The sequence below is a fragment of the Aquila chrysaetos genome, chromosome 23 (assembly GCF_900496995.4).
Source record: "Aquila chrysaetos chrysaetos chromosome 23, bAquChr1.4, whole genome shotgun sequence".
In the NCBI taxonomy this organism is placed as follows: domain Eukaryota; kingdom Metazoa; phylum Chordata; class Aves; order Accipitriformes; family Accipitridae; genus Aquila; species Aquila chrysaetos.
Window position 1 is genome coordinate 2,307,330 of NC_044026.1, and position 14,072 is coordinate 2,321,401.

Consider the following 14,072-nt stretch of genomic DNA (forward strand, 5'->3'; position numbering starts at 1 on the left):
ATTGTGGATTAACACAGGTCACTGAATATATGTTGGAAAAAGAGTGTTTTATTTAAGTGTTCCTCACCTTTGTTATATCACAAGAAGTTCCCTCTGAGTTATTAATGATATTTTGTTTGAAACTTCACCCAGTCTTCACTGAACTATTTAAGATGGTAAACACCAAAAGTCCATCCTTGATTTCCAGTGTCCTGTCTTGTTCAGTGACTAGTTCAGTATTGCAGTTGCTCTTAATTTAGTTGCCAAAGAGTTTAGTTATGGAACTTCCTTCTTACAGTTTTTGACTGCTAAGCATTGGCTGTATTGATTTCTGAAGTTTGCTATTTAATTGCTTGTATAATATATGTTCTGGATGGTTTAGTTTTTTTTTAATAGCAACTGGCACTAGATTCTGACTAGTCAATTTCATTTATTTATTTTGTATTGTGACTAATTTTTTTGAAATGTTGCTTACATTTTTCTGAGACTATATATGACAAAGGAAATAGCTGTAATGTAAAATAATAATTTTGTATGAATATCTAACTTTTAAAATACAACTAATAGTAGCAAATGCTGTTAGAGTTTACTTTTATAAATATTTGACTGGTTACTGTAGAAGTGTTCTTGAAATAAATCTTTTGATGTTTGTAAAAGTAAGAAGTTGTGAAATATTTATTGTAGTTCATATTGTTCAGTTGCAAATCCTTAAATCTGTTCTTTGAGAATAAAAGTAAATATTAAAAAGCTCAGTACATCAAAGGAATCATCAAGTAATATTTAATCTTTCTGGAATTCACGTTCCTCAAGTGCAGTGAAAACAAAAGGGATTCTAAAATCTTGTGGTTATTGGTGTCATAAAGCTTTTTATGCATCATGAGTAGGTGTATTCATGCTCCTGACACGAACACTCAAAGGTAATAAATGTCCTTCGTACCATTTTATAAGCTTAAAACTCTTGTTTTTCATCAGTATAGATTTTACCTGAAGTCAGCTTTATGATCCTGATGCCTGCTACTTTTGGAAAATTTAAGAGATCTTCACTATTATGTATGGGGATTGAATGTGGTATTTCAGCAACACTTGTATGATAGTAGGTAAAACTGTGAATACAATTTGTGAGCTTTTACTTGAATTGGCACATGGCCTTTTCCCTCAAATACTTCAACATATGGCATTGCTTTGCAGTGTTGGAAGAAGTAATGGGTTAATATTTTAAATTCCTTTAGTGTGCCAGAGCTGTACTGGAATACTATTGCATAATTGTGTAGGAGTTTGAAGTTTGTTGAACGTAAGTTTTTACAAATAGCTCCAAATAAATGTTTCATTAATCTTTATAACCCACTGTAGTTAGGGTCCTTTCTCATATCAAAGTGTGTATGTGTCTGTGTTGGTGTTCACCAAACTGAATTTGCATAACATGGGATTTAGTGCCAGAGCGCAGTAAGAAGTAAGGAGGTGAAGGAAAATGCTAGGTAGCTTCTAATATATAATTAATCAGTTAATCTGAACAGCCAAGTTATTTTGGAACTATAAATATGGGATTTCTTCAAGATGAAGTATAGGTATGCTGGGATTATGATGTGACTTTTTAAATAGCTCTCAAAACCAATTACAAATAAAAGAAAGTGAGATATATAATTTGCAAGTTACTTTGCAGGGAATATGGCAAAATATAATTACTCGTAGGAGAAATTTGACTATTAATATTGTCATTTTGACTAGTGCCAGGGCTTCTAGGCTGTTGATAAATTTACCAGTAATGCAGAGAAAGTGTGTCATTTGTAAGGTACTTACCTGTTTACTTTTGTGGGTAGTTATGTAGACCAATACAGTCTGGCCTTAGTCTGCGGGAATAACTTGGGGACTGGAGTAAGTGAGCAAGATCTTGATTTGAAAATTTGTCAAAACGTGACACCTGCTATTTTGCTGATGTTTCTCCTTTTAGGTGTGGAAGACTAACAGGTAGTAACTACATTAGTTGTACTGCTTTTTGCAGCAGCACCCACATGATAGTTTGTTTTCTCTCTCTCATTTTTCTTGGGGTATTTGCTTCTGATAAGGCTGCAGCCTGACCTCAAGTAGGTATGGTAGCATAGCTACAGACATACACTGGGAAGCTTGTTTTTTTAATTAGTCTTTGTGTAGAAAAAAAACAAACTCAAAAGGTGTTGTAAGTCACTGTTCATTAAGAAACTATAGTTCAGTATCAGTTAAATTTAAATAGATAAATATGTAAAGATATATAGAGATATAAGTGAGTTTACAATAAATATTTTGGTGAATCTCCAGTACAAGTATATAACATAAGGACTAAAGCCCTAGATTATTATGGATGGAACAGTTCATGTAACAACATTTCGATGTTCTTTGGCCACTGAGTCAGTGGCCTGTAAGACCAGCATTCTAAAAATTGTTAGACTTTTTTAGAATATATGGTGATACCCCAAAGTAGCCCTACCTTCTCTCTGCCAGAATCATGGTTTCACTAGCTCTGTATCCACTTAGGAATGAAAATCCTTTTAAACTCTAACAAGAACTGACCATCAGGATGGTGAGTAGTTACTACTTGCAGTGAACTTGTGTTATAGATTTAAATGTGATGACAAGGGTTAACAAGGAAGAAGGAAGGTGTTTTCTTGTTGGGAAAACTGCATGCTATTTCTTTAGTGAAAGGAGGAATAGAGAGGTCTGCTGCTCAGCTGCATGTCAGTGGACTGCCCGGTGCAATAGTGAACTTTTTTTTTTCCATAGCTTACCTGAACAATTTAGAAACTGGCTAACATATAGGTGAGACATTTTGACAGCCGTTGTGCTAAGTGTAAAGAGCATATGAAAGCCCATATCTTTTAACTGTCTTTGTTCTGGAATGCAGGCCAGAAATTTGACTCTTCCTCTTGCTTTTTTCATTTAGGTGTAGTCATAGGGTGATTTTGACCTGAGGGTCTGGCAAGACTGCCACCATGTTGCAGGTAGGGTAGGTATAGTACAAATATAGAGATTTGTTTAGTGCTTGCTTGAAGAGCAGCACTTCTGAGAGTGAACAGAAGATAGGCAAATAAATTGAATATTAGGTTCATTGTTTGTTAAAATCCTTGTAGAAGACGTTGTCGCTGGCCAGTTCTGATCATATCCATGTGAAGGCTGTTGGTAGAGTAATTTGCTGCTCTGAATTTAAAGCATATTTTTAGAATATGTCCCCTTTTGAATAACCTGAAGCTCCTCGAAGAACACCACTTAGGAATAACTTTCAGTTGCATCTGATTTTGTCAATCTTGCCAATGCATATTGTCTCTATATGCATTAACTTGTGCTTTTGAAAAGCTAGACAGCAGGTATTTTTGCTTGATTTTTTTCTTAATCATTTAGTATCTTCATATAAAAGAAAACAAATAGTATGGTGTATCTGTGTTTTTATTAATTATTTTTGAATGAATGAAAACAATCTGCTGCTTGCCTCCCTCCATCCTCCTGTTTCTTTAACGTCTGTAAAAATAATTTTTTTTAAAATTTCAGTTAATTTTCTGACATAAAAATTTTGATCTCTTTAGAATGTTTCTTGATGAATTACTGGAAATAGAAGTATTTCCTGGCAACTAGAGAGTAAAAAATGCCTGCATTCTGAAGTATCTGTACAGGTCTGTCTTTACAAGTGTCTGTCTTTAAAAGTATCTTTACAGATACTCTTGAGTTTGACTGGCACTGCATGCAGATCTTAGTGGAGTTTAGTTGCCTTGCAAGAAATAAAATTGCTCGTGTAGTTTTGCAGCTTTTGTTAGCACCTAAGGAAGCTGTAAATTTTCTCCACAAACCTTGATTTTAGCTGTTGGTCTGGAGCTGCTTAGATATAAACTTGATTTATAATGAAGTGCTAAGGCTGTCAAATATCTTTTGTCTTATGTGACACTTTCCCTTCTAGCTTCTCTTATCACTTCTATTTGCAGTATAGTTTGTTTCTTATTTGCCTTTCTAATTGCAAGTGGGACACTCTTGAAAGGATTTCCATGTAGCAGTTCTTGCCTGGTACTGGGGAGACATGCAAGGAGGCACACTGTCTCCCTGTCCCACTGGCAGCAAGGAGCAAAATGTGTCAGACCTGGTATAGTGGGAGGAAGGAAAAGAAGTGAAAACATTTTTCCAGCTGTATGGTAACTCATGTATTTCACAGATCTACCTTTTTGCCATCATCCCAGTGATTCCTTGAAATTGATTGAAGATAGCATGTGTGAAAGGAATAGGAGACTTTTATCTGTATTGCTTTTATCACTACTTTTCATGGAAATAAACAGGGAAACGAAACAAGATTCTTTCTCTTTAATGGAAAGCACAAGCGTCACAAATAGCTATACCAAATGGGCCACTATGTCAACAGTATTTAGAGTTCAAATTGACCATTTATGAAAGATCTTAATCTTGCTTGAATAACTTGGGTTAGTTTTTATGTATTTGAAACAAAGATTTATGTAACTTTTTTTAGGAGGAACACAGATCACTGGCCTTGTCATCCATGAAGTTGAATGATTCAAGTATAGAGTATGTGGAATTCAGTTAAAGGTGGTGCTCTAGCCTAGAAATCAGAAAGGATAATTGGACTGTCTACAAAGTTCTATATTAGAATGTCTCTGTGCAAACTGATGTGACATGATTGGAATATAACTGTATTAGGATAGCTTCAGAAACCTTTTATTCTGAGTACAGTGCTCAAGGAGGCATGAACTGGAAGGCTGAGATAAATTTCAGTACATATACAGGAATGTTGGGTATTTTACAGAAACTAGAATATGTGCTGTTGTGTCAGTATGTTTGTTCCAACCAGTGTGAATTGCAGAACTTTATATGATTCCATCGCCATATTTCTGCATTTCCTCTTTCAAACTTCAAGCAATGTCACAAAACTTTATGCAGCCCGTAGCTATGAAACCATTTCCTCTTCTACCTGCATGCATAAGGCCCTTGCAGGAGATGGAAAGAAGGATCAGAAACCCAGGATCCACCAAATGCTATAGGTATGGCTTGGTCAGGAAATTCACTGGACCTAGCACCATTTTCTGTAGTTAAGATATACTCACCTTTGCTTCTAATCACATCTCTTACTTGAGATTAATAAATAAAATAACCTAATCAAAGTCAAAGAATGTTTATCATCTTCCCTTTCTTTTCCTTCTGCATATACTTGTGTCCACCATTGTGTGTTTTGTAGGCAATTGTATTGGGAGAGTTTTATTTTCAAGTGTTACTTCTGGTGAAAGATCTCCATGCAAGGACTTAAAATGTGTTTGCTAAAAAGAAATGCAGTAGTAAATATTCTGTAGCAATAATATAAGGCAACAGATCCCATGACAGTGACATCTCCCATAGGAAATGTGTTAAATAGTCATAGGAGTTTCTGGGAGAGAGTTGTTCTGTGGTTTGGTTTTTGTGTTTGTTTGGGTTTTTTTTGTTTTTTTTTCCCCATGGTTGCCTCTGAAGTGCTGCATTTTGTTATTCCATTAAATTAGTGGTTTAATGGCATATGTCCATATGGCTTATATGTCCATGAAATAATTTACTTTCTGTTTATGATACCTAATATTGAGGTAGTCCTCTTTCAGATTATAAAACTTGATAGGGACTTTATCTGATAATTATATGTTTGAGATATTTTTATCTGTACCATTCTATATTCATATGAAACATATAAAAACAATCTTAATAGCTTTTAAAGTTATATTTACTCTTTATTCTGAGCTAGGTTCATTCACATGGAGGGCTGATACAGTGCTGTGAACAAAACATAAATCTTAAGTGCTCTATATAGGTCTTAGTGAGTTTGCCAAACATTTAAAATCTTACTAAGATCCTTTAAGTGGTTGAGAATTTCACTGTTTATCTCCACAAAGAAATACATGTAAATTCATAAGACTTTTTTGCAAAGCGGGCTATTTAAATTCTTAATCTCTTTTACTGGCTAGCAATTACAGGAAATGTAGATTTTTAAATTATTATTATTTCTTTAGAGGGATTCTCCTTTTCATGATTTATAGATCAGATCTACCTTTAAAAGGACAGTGGATTTGACTGGATTTGGAGAAGTTAAGTAAAAATTTGCACACTGCGCCATTGTTTGCATAGGGAGATGACTGCACATTTACCTATGGAACGGTGCTGAGTCAAGTGTAAAAGAACAGGTACTTGGTACATTTGACAAATGAAGACGAAGATGAGATTATGTGATGTCATGGTTTTGTAAATAGTGTATGATAAATAAAGAAAACAGTTCGCTTAAGATACTAGAAAGGAAAATGAGTTCCTTTTTTTTCGCTTTAGTGAATTACAGCTTCCTAAGAGTTGTTTCTCCACTGAATGAAAAATTAGAAACAGAAGGCATTTTTTTAGTGGAGAGCTGTTGTAACATATCCAATTAGATGTGAGCAAAATATTCTACATGCGAAAGTTTTTTCACACTGTGCACCATTAGTTCTTTATGTGGATTTTGAGTGATAATAGCTTGTCAGTATCTGTTACCCTAACACTCCAAAGTGATTGAGCAGCTGTGTGTTCAGTGTGCAATTTCAACAATGGTGCTAATTGCTTTATTGAGATCAAATAGTAATGCTTTATTGAAACACCAGGCTGTTGTCAAAGCCTGCCTCTGTGAGTGTAAAGTATTTCTGTGTGGAAGAACTTGAGGTACAACCTGGGCGAACAAGGCTATAGCTGATGCTGAGAATTCATTGCTGTCAAAATTGTGGTTAGTGTACACTGTCCATTTATGACTCTCTGAGAAAGCATTTAGCAGAAAAGTAGGAGAGAATATTGTTCAATAAAGTGTACTCACAGCCTGGCCAGGGCAGATTTTAGCTGAGTTTTCAGCTGTACTTAATGCATATTAACTTATTTTAGTAGTGTTTGTGTTTACATTATTTGGAGAGAGAATGTAATTTTGAACTGAAGATTGTTGCTACTAATTAAGCCCAAATTACTAGTTCAAGTGGAGAGTTGGAAAATGTCAAGACTTGGAGTCTTTCAAGGTCAGTTACTTTTCCAGGAGCTACTGCTAGCATCTTCCTATCATCCTTTTACTGTCACCTGTTGAATACTAACCCCCTTGTCTTTTCAGATAATATATTTTTATTTAGATTAAATTTAGGTAAAAATTAGCAGAGTAGCATGAAGGTGAATCTCAAGCTAGTTTCAATTTAATTTTTAAAGCAGAAAAATAAGCTGCATGAGTATTTGATCTCATACATGCATTAAGGTATAATCCTGTTAACTGGCTCTATTTAGTGTTATGTAAAGATGATTTAGTCTTTTGCTGGTCTCTGCGTTCTGTATTGCTGACCCTGCTTGAAAGAGTAAAAGCTAAGTAACGCTTCTTCATTGATGTGCCAATGAAACTAGGTCTCGGTACATTGAGCTTTAGACTATAAATAGAAGCAGATAATGCTAAGGTTTATTTATGGTTTCTTGGACATATCCTTAATGGGTTTAAGTAATAGAACTGGAAAAAAAAGAAGTGAATGTAGTTCATTGTTCTGGCAGCAGCATCAGATTGCTTTTTTCAGTTACCCTTGTGTCATTCTGTAAATAATCTCTCATGTGCAATACCTGAACATTAAAAGAAATGTTGGATCAATGTGTTTGGCTTTGTAGGTTAGCATTACCAGACATTCAGTCGGTGTGTTTTGATTTTTTTGTGGCATGCGTCCTGACTTACAGTGCTGTTTTCCTAAAAGCATCTTTCTCTGCTTCATGCAAGTGAGTTTCCTTGTGGTCGTACTGAATAATGCATGCTACTTTTTGCATTGCACTTTTACCTCACTGAAAAACATAGCCTTTCCTTTTCCCTGCTAAATTTTTATGCTTGGACTGTGAATGTTTTCGGGTTTTGAAGCTGTTGAATTAAGTTAGTAAAGTGCATTTAGTTTCTATTTTCTGTTAACATATATATATGTATTATATATATTATATATATATATAATGTTCTGTGCTAGCAGATAGTAAAAATTAAGTTAGATATTGTTTTGTACTTTTGTGGTGAATTTATCAATTCATGATAAAACCAGATCCAAGTAAGCTAACAGAAGAGATTGTCTTGATTTTATATCCATGCTTAAAGTAAATTTTATAGAGCCTGTCTTTAGGGATACAAATTCCAAGTTGTGACATTAAGTTGGTTTACTTGGTGTTAACACAATACTCCAGGGCCATCGGACCTTTAAAAACTGGTAGTAATTCAGGAGAATGCTGTTTAGAGCTGTGTCTTATACTCCTAGCTTGATAGGTAATTTCACAGGGGACGACTTTAACTGCATCATGATAAAGATTATACTGTGAAACTTAAAAAACGCACTTTTTTTTTTTTTTTTAACTAATAATACCCTTGTCGAGCTGTCTTGGAGTGGTTCATAATAAATAGAAGAGATGAATTGTCAGGCTGGGCCTGTGTAGAGGGAAGGAGAAGCTGAGGGATTTCTTCTTGATGTTCAAAGGCACATGTTGAATTCCCATTAGCCCTTTATACAACCATCTCTGAATTCAGGCAGGCACTTGAGTGTATCAGGAGTAATCTTTGTGTTGCTTTTATGTCTGGAATGTCCTTCCTAATGAAAAATTAATAAACATTGTACAATTTAATCTACTGCTCGGGAATATCTCACACTCTCTTGCATTTCTAGGAGTATTACTTGGCACAAGTGTCAATAAATCATTTGTGTGCATTGTACATTCAAGTGCACTGACAAGGTAAAGTATATTGTGTTCCAATAAAATGATAACAGTTACCACATTTTGTTCTTGGCATAGAAGGAAGGTGGAATATGGAAACACTTTCATTGCTTTACTTCCTTCCAAAATATTTTGTCTTGCTGAAAGAATCCTACCTGATCTTCAGAAGTGGGCTGAATGGCAGTTTGCTTTTGAGTTGTGACAAGTCCTATCAGTGATATGGGATGAGTTGTCTGACTGGAAAATCAGTGTAATTTTTAAACTAACCCACGTCCTAATTTGAGGCCCATGCTGGAGGGATCTGACATGTGAGAAATGTTGTATGCATACTCCCACTGAGTCAGGGATAGTCATGGAGTTTAGCATAAGGTGTGCTATTGGTGTGTCTTATGAATGGCTGTTGCTTTTACTTCCTTTATAAGTAGTTTGTTTTCATATAATATTTAAGTGACCCTTTCAAGTTATTGAATATTGAATAACATATTAAAATGGCTAAGAACTTTGGGGTTACTTTTATTTTTAGTTTTATGCCTAGTTTTGTAATTTTGGCCTTTGGTAGCTTCTGAACGTAATGCCTTCATTTTCCTGTAATGTACAAGAATTTAACTAGTTCTAGTATAAATGTCTGGGACAGCAGAAATTGCTTTTCTTTAGGCCTCTTACTTCACTTTACATTTTACTTCATGACTACTCAGCTCTTTTGTGGCAGGTAGTCTGAGTTCAATAGGCTTTCTTTCTCTAGTTTTGATGTTCTTGCCCACCCCCAAGAAAGTCATGCACACTGCATAGGTAATTATTTTATAAGCATAACTGCTCCAGGTTTTCAGAGTATTGCAAGAGTTTATATGTATATTTCAACAATAATTTATGTTGAATGTTTGTTCTTTGCCTATGTTGCACTTAAGGCAGTGGAATAATCATACAGAAACGAACCAATGAAGGAAATGTTAGGGTGAATATTTTTTTAAGTTTAGAGAACTAAATTTTATTTTAGACTTATTAGCCATGTCTGTACTAGTAAAGTAAATGGGCCCAGAACTATTGACAGCAAGACTAGCTAGAAAAGAAGATACCATGTCTATGTGATTAAACTCTCTTTTATTTTCAAGAACTGCACAGCTCCATGCAGCTGCTTTGGGGAGTGATGCTTTGGCTGTGTTAACTACCAAACTGCTCCTGGTATTTGTTTGGTGTTAGTTTGCTAAGTATCTGTCTGACAGTTTGCCCTTAGAGACAGGCAATCAAGCACCAGTGCCCAGGAGCACTTCGAGGACATATTTCATATACTAAATAGATGTAGCTGTTGAAGGTAGATGGAAGCTTCTTTTCTGTAACATACTTAATGGAAGTATATGTAAATGCATCATTACAACACAAAGCAGAGGTTTTGAGTTTAAATTGATTACGTATTTAAATATTTAAGTTACTCCTGACTTGACCTAATGATGATGTTGAAAGAGCTGATGCCTGGGCTTCTTTATGTGGGACAAAGTATTAGGAATGTGTTCTGTACTTGAGAAATTAATTCCCATCTACCATATGAAAAATATAAGACTGTTGACTAAGGGATGAGCATTTTGTAATCCAAGTCCCTAAAAAAATATTTTGAAATAATAAAAAAAATTTGATCCTGTTGTTCTTACATAAATACTTTTCGACAGTGATTTGTACTTTTTTTTTTTACAGTGAATTGACAGCATGAAAGTGCTAATTTTGGACAATTTGTATGTGTGGTGGAATTTCCTGATGTGAATATATGAACATTTTACTTTGGCTCACCTACTTTTTTCTTCTACTTGCAGACACAGCTTTCATTAAAGATCAAGGGATCTGAGTTGAAAAGCTGAGGTCTTTTCCTGGCAATCTAAGAGTCCCTAAGCTTGTTTGTGTCTGGGGAAATTGTTATTACTAGTATTTCAGAGAACACAGAGTTTCACTTTGCTTCAAATAAAATACTAAGTTATGGCTGGCTAGTCTTAAAAATGAGATGAATTTGTTATAAAAGTTTTAATTACCACTGACTCTTATCAGTGGTAAAATGAGTAGCAACCGCGTAAACACTTACTAAATATCTAATTTGACTGAGAAAATCTTAAGCCATTTTTCTTCTTTCAGTTAGAAAACAAAAAAGTCAGAATAGTAGTTTTCATGGATTCCCTTTTATTCGTAGAATCACAGAATGGTTTGTGTTGGAAGGGACCTTAAAGATCATCTAGTTCCAACCCCTGTTCCATGGGCAGGGACACCTTCCACTAGACCAGGTTGCTCCAAACCCCATCCAACCTGGCCTTGAACACTGCCAGGGATGGGGCATCCACAACCTCTCTGGACAACCTGTTCCAGTGCCTCACCACCCTTGGAGGAAAGAATTTCTTCCTTACATCTAATCTGAATCTGCCCTCTTTCAGTTTAAAGCCGTTACCCCTTGTCCTATCACTATATGCCCTTGTAAATAGTCCCTCTCTGGCTTTCTTGTAGGTCCCCTTTAAGTACTGTAAAGCTGCTATAAGGTCTCCCTGGAGCCTTCTCTTCTGCAGGCTGAACAACCCCAACTCTCTCAGCCTGTCCGAAGGGAAAGTGCAGTGCAATTGAGGCAGGGTTTTGGCAATTGACTTAGTTTTAGTGGTCTTGAGGTTATACAGAGAAATACGAGGGGTCACGCGCTTATGGATATGTATGTGTTGATGATCGGACACATGATTAGTTAATTCGGTGTGTGACTCATCTTACTGCAGAAATAATGAGTGAACTGACATGATGACTATTTTCCCCCCATAGTGTGCTGGAGAAGAGAATTGGGTGGACAGTCGGACTATTTATGTTGGGCATCGTGAACCACCTCCAGGCACTGAAGCGTACATTCCACAGAGATTTCCAGATAACCGAATAGTCTCATCAAAGGTAGTAGTATTTTCTTTCATTCATCTACATAAATCAGCTTAAGTCATTCTTTGTGCGTTCATTTATTTCCTTCAAGATTTTCTTCCTACAATTCCTACATCTTTCTCCTTTACCATGACTGGCAAAGGTAAAATGAAGGTATCAAGTTTCTTCCACAAAAACTAATTGCCAAATTGCCTCTAATGTGAACACGAATAAAATGACTTCTCCAATGTTTACTGTAGTACATAGTAAAGTCTTAGAGTTATACTGTGCTTTTCCACAAAGGATTAAGAAAGCAATTTTCATTTGGGGCAACCCTGGAGTAAAGAAAATCTTCCCAAGGAAAGACTGCATCCTTTGTAATCTAAAGCAATATCTCAAAGTACTAGAAATAGTATGATCAATGTTAAGTGCTCAACAAATGACGATATCTCCACAATAACAGTGCCATTCCCTTCAAAAGCTCATATTGACAAAACCCCATAGAAATAATATTCTTTGTTATATGGGTACACGTGAATCATTTGTAAACTCTTGTTATTGTGATACATTTGTGCCCTTTAGAAACCTTCCCGTTATCCCTCACTTTAACTAGTAAATCTTTCCATAAGCTTCAGCAGCCTTCTGTGAGCAGTTGGGTTGTTGGTACTCTCCACCTATTTAGACTGGCTGGCTTGCTTTAGCTAAAGGTTTGTACTGCAATGGCATGGAACACTGAACATTTGCAGCTTATTGTATGGCTAACACCCCAAGAACTTCAAGTTTTTAATGTGCTTAGATTTTAATCTTCATGAGCACACACCTTCAACCAATTACGAAATAATGAATTTGAAAGAATAGCTCCTCTACTGGGAAAATTTCTGTTTGAATAGTGGCTCAGATCCACAGACTCATTTTAAGAACCTTAGTAGCATTGTGATCTCAAGGAACTGTGTGCTTACCTTTGTGGATCTGAACACGTGCCATCCACTAATATAATGGCAAAGCTATAATAAAATCCACACTTTTCTCAAACTGTCTCACTTTTTTGTGAAATTTTGTATTTTACTACCTTTAATATTTTTACTACCTTCTTTCTGTACTTCATTCAAAGACAGTATAATAAACAGCATAGTATCTAGCCATCTTTAATTAGATAGAACATTTGAAAGGTAATGCAGTAAATAATCCAGATGGGATACAGTCAAACTAATGCAGTGGGAAATCCTGTGCTCTACACACTAATTTGTATTGCCTTTTGGATTATTGAGGAGTAAATAAATTTTATGCAAATCTTTGTACTCCTGTGACACTTTTTAAAATTTTTTCATCTCATACATCTCATCTGAGACATACGTGAATAAAGCAATTGAAGTTACTGCTGATACTTTTTGAAATAAAACCATCCTACTTAATTCTGCGAGATGTTTGACATCTTTTTGTGATGATCAAATTAGTGGAAGTTTCAAGTTACCATGCTTTGCAGAGTGAGATTTTTCAGTATGACTTAAATCTGGATTGAGCTGAGGATCCCTTCCAGCAATTAGTGAATATGTATGACTTCAACTAGTTCAGGAAAGAGACTTCACTATCTTTTTATTTGGATATAAAGCCTGTTCAGTTAAATGTTTTAAATGTTAAACTCTTTAGTTGTAAAACTGTATCTGTAAACAGTTTTCCATAAACAAAAGCTTATTAGTAGAAATAATTTTTTTATATATACAACATTCCTCAAATTTTCTGTTTATTGATTAAAATTCTCACAGTTAAAAAGTAAAACACAAGTCTTTGTGAAAGTAAATACAGTGGTGATATTTCAGGAGGGAACAGAGTTCACATAAATGCTTTGTAATATTGAACAGTTCCTTAGACTGCTGAAGGTTGGGTGTTAATGATAGTTGTCTTTATATGAGAACTTCCCATGCTGTCTTGTCTGTACTGTTCCTTTCAAGTAAACTGTTATTTACATGCTCCATCCCAAACAGCCTGGGTAAAGCGCCATCTTGACTTGACTTGTATTCATTCTGGTAACTAGCTAACTAGCTCTTAACCTTTCACTTTGTCCTTGTCACTTGCTCCCTTATGAACACTCTGGAGAGGCACCTACCACAGCCTAGGAAACACAGACATAAGCTTCCTGAAAAATGATCAAATGTACAAAATTAAGATGGGAAATCCATAATTGTTAGAGTAAAATAAAGATACAGGCATGCAAGTACACTGTATAATGTTACCTCAACCATGAAGGATATTTCCTTCGTCTTTCATCAGTAAGACAGACAGTAACTTTCAGCTGTGCTTTTATAGGTCTTTAATGCTTATATGAGAAAGTATATGATTGCTCTTCAAGGATGAGGAACTCTGAACTTCCAAGTACAGAATTTACCAATTTAAGACAAACTGAATTTCTAAAAAGGGTAGTTTAAAACCATGAGGAAACCTTATCAATTAAACTATCTGTATGTTGCTGTACTAACAAATGTCCTGTCATAAAGCCCTGAAAAAAGATGTCAGCTTGAAATACC

The 14,072-nt window shown here is 35.3% G+C and overlaps 1 protein-coding gene across 5 annotated transcripts in view; it reads left to right on the forward strand.

Moving 5' to 3' along the window:
- Positions 1–14,072, forward strand: part of ATP11A (ATPase phospholipid transporting 11A) — a 134,859-nt gene that overhangs the window by 53,946 nt on the left and 66,841 nt on the right. For all 5 annotated transcript variants that reach the window (XM_029999282.1, XM_029999283.2, XM_029999280.1 and 2 more), the window contains exon 2: positions 11,464–11,586. In XM_029999282.1, the coding sequence (XP_029855142.1) occupies positions 11,464–11,586 (123 nt within the window). The remainder of the gene's footprint in view (positions 1–11,463; positions 11,587–14,072) is intronic.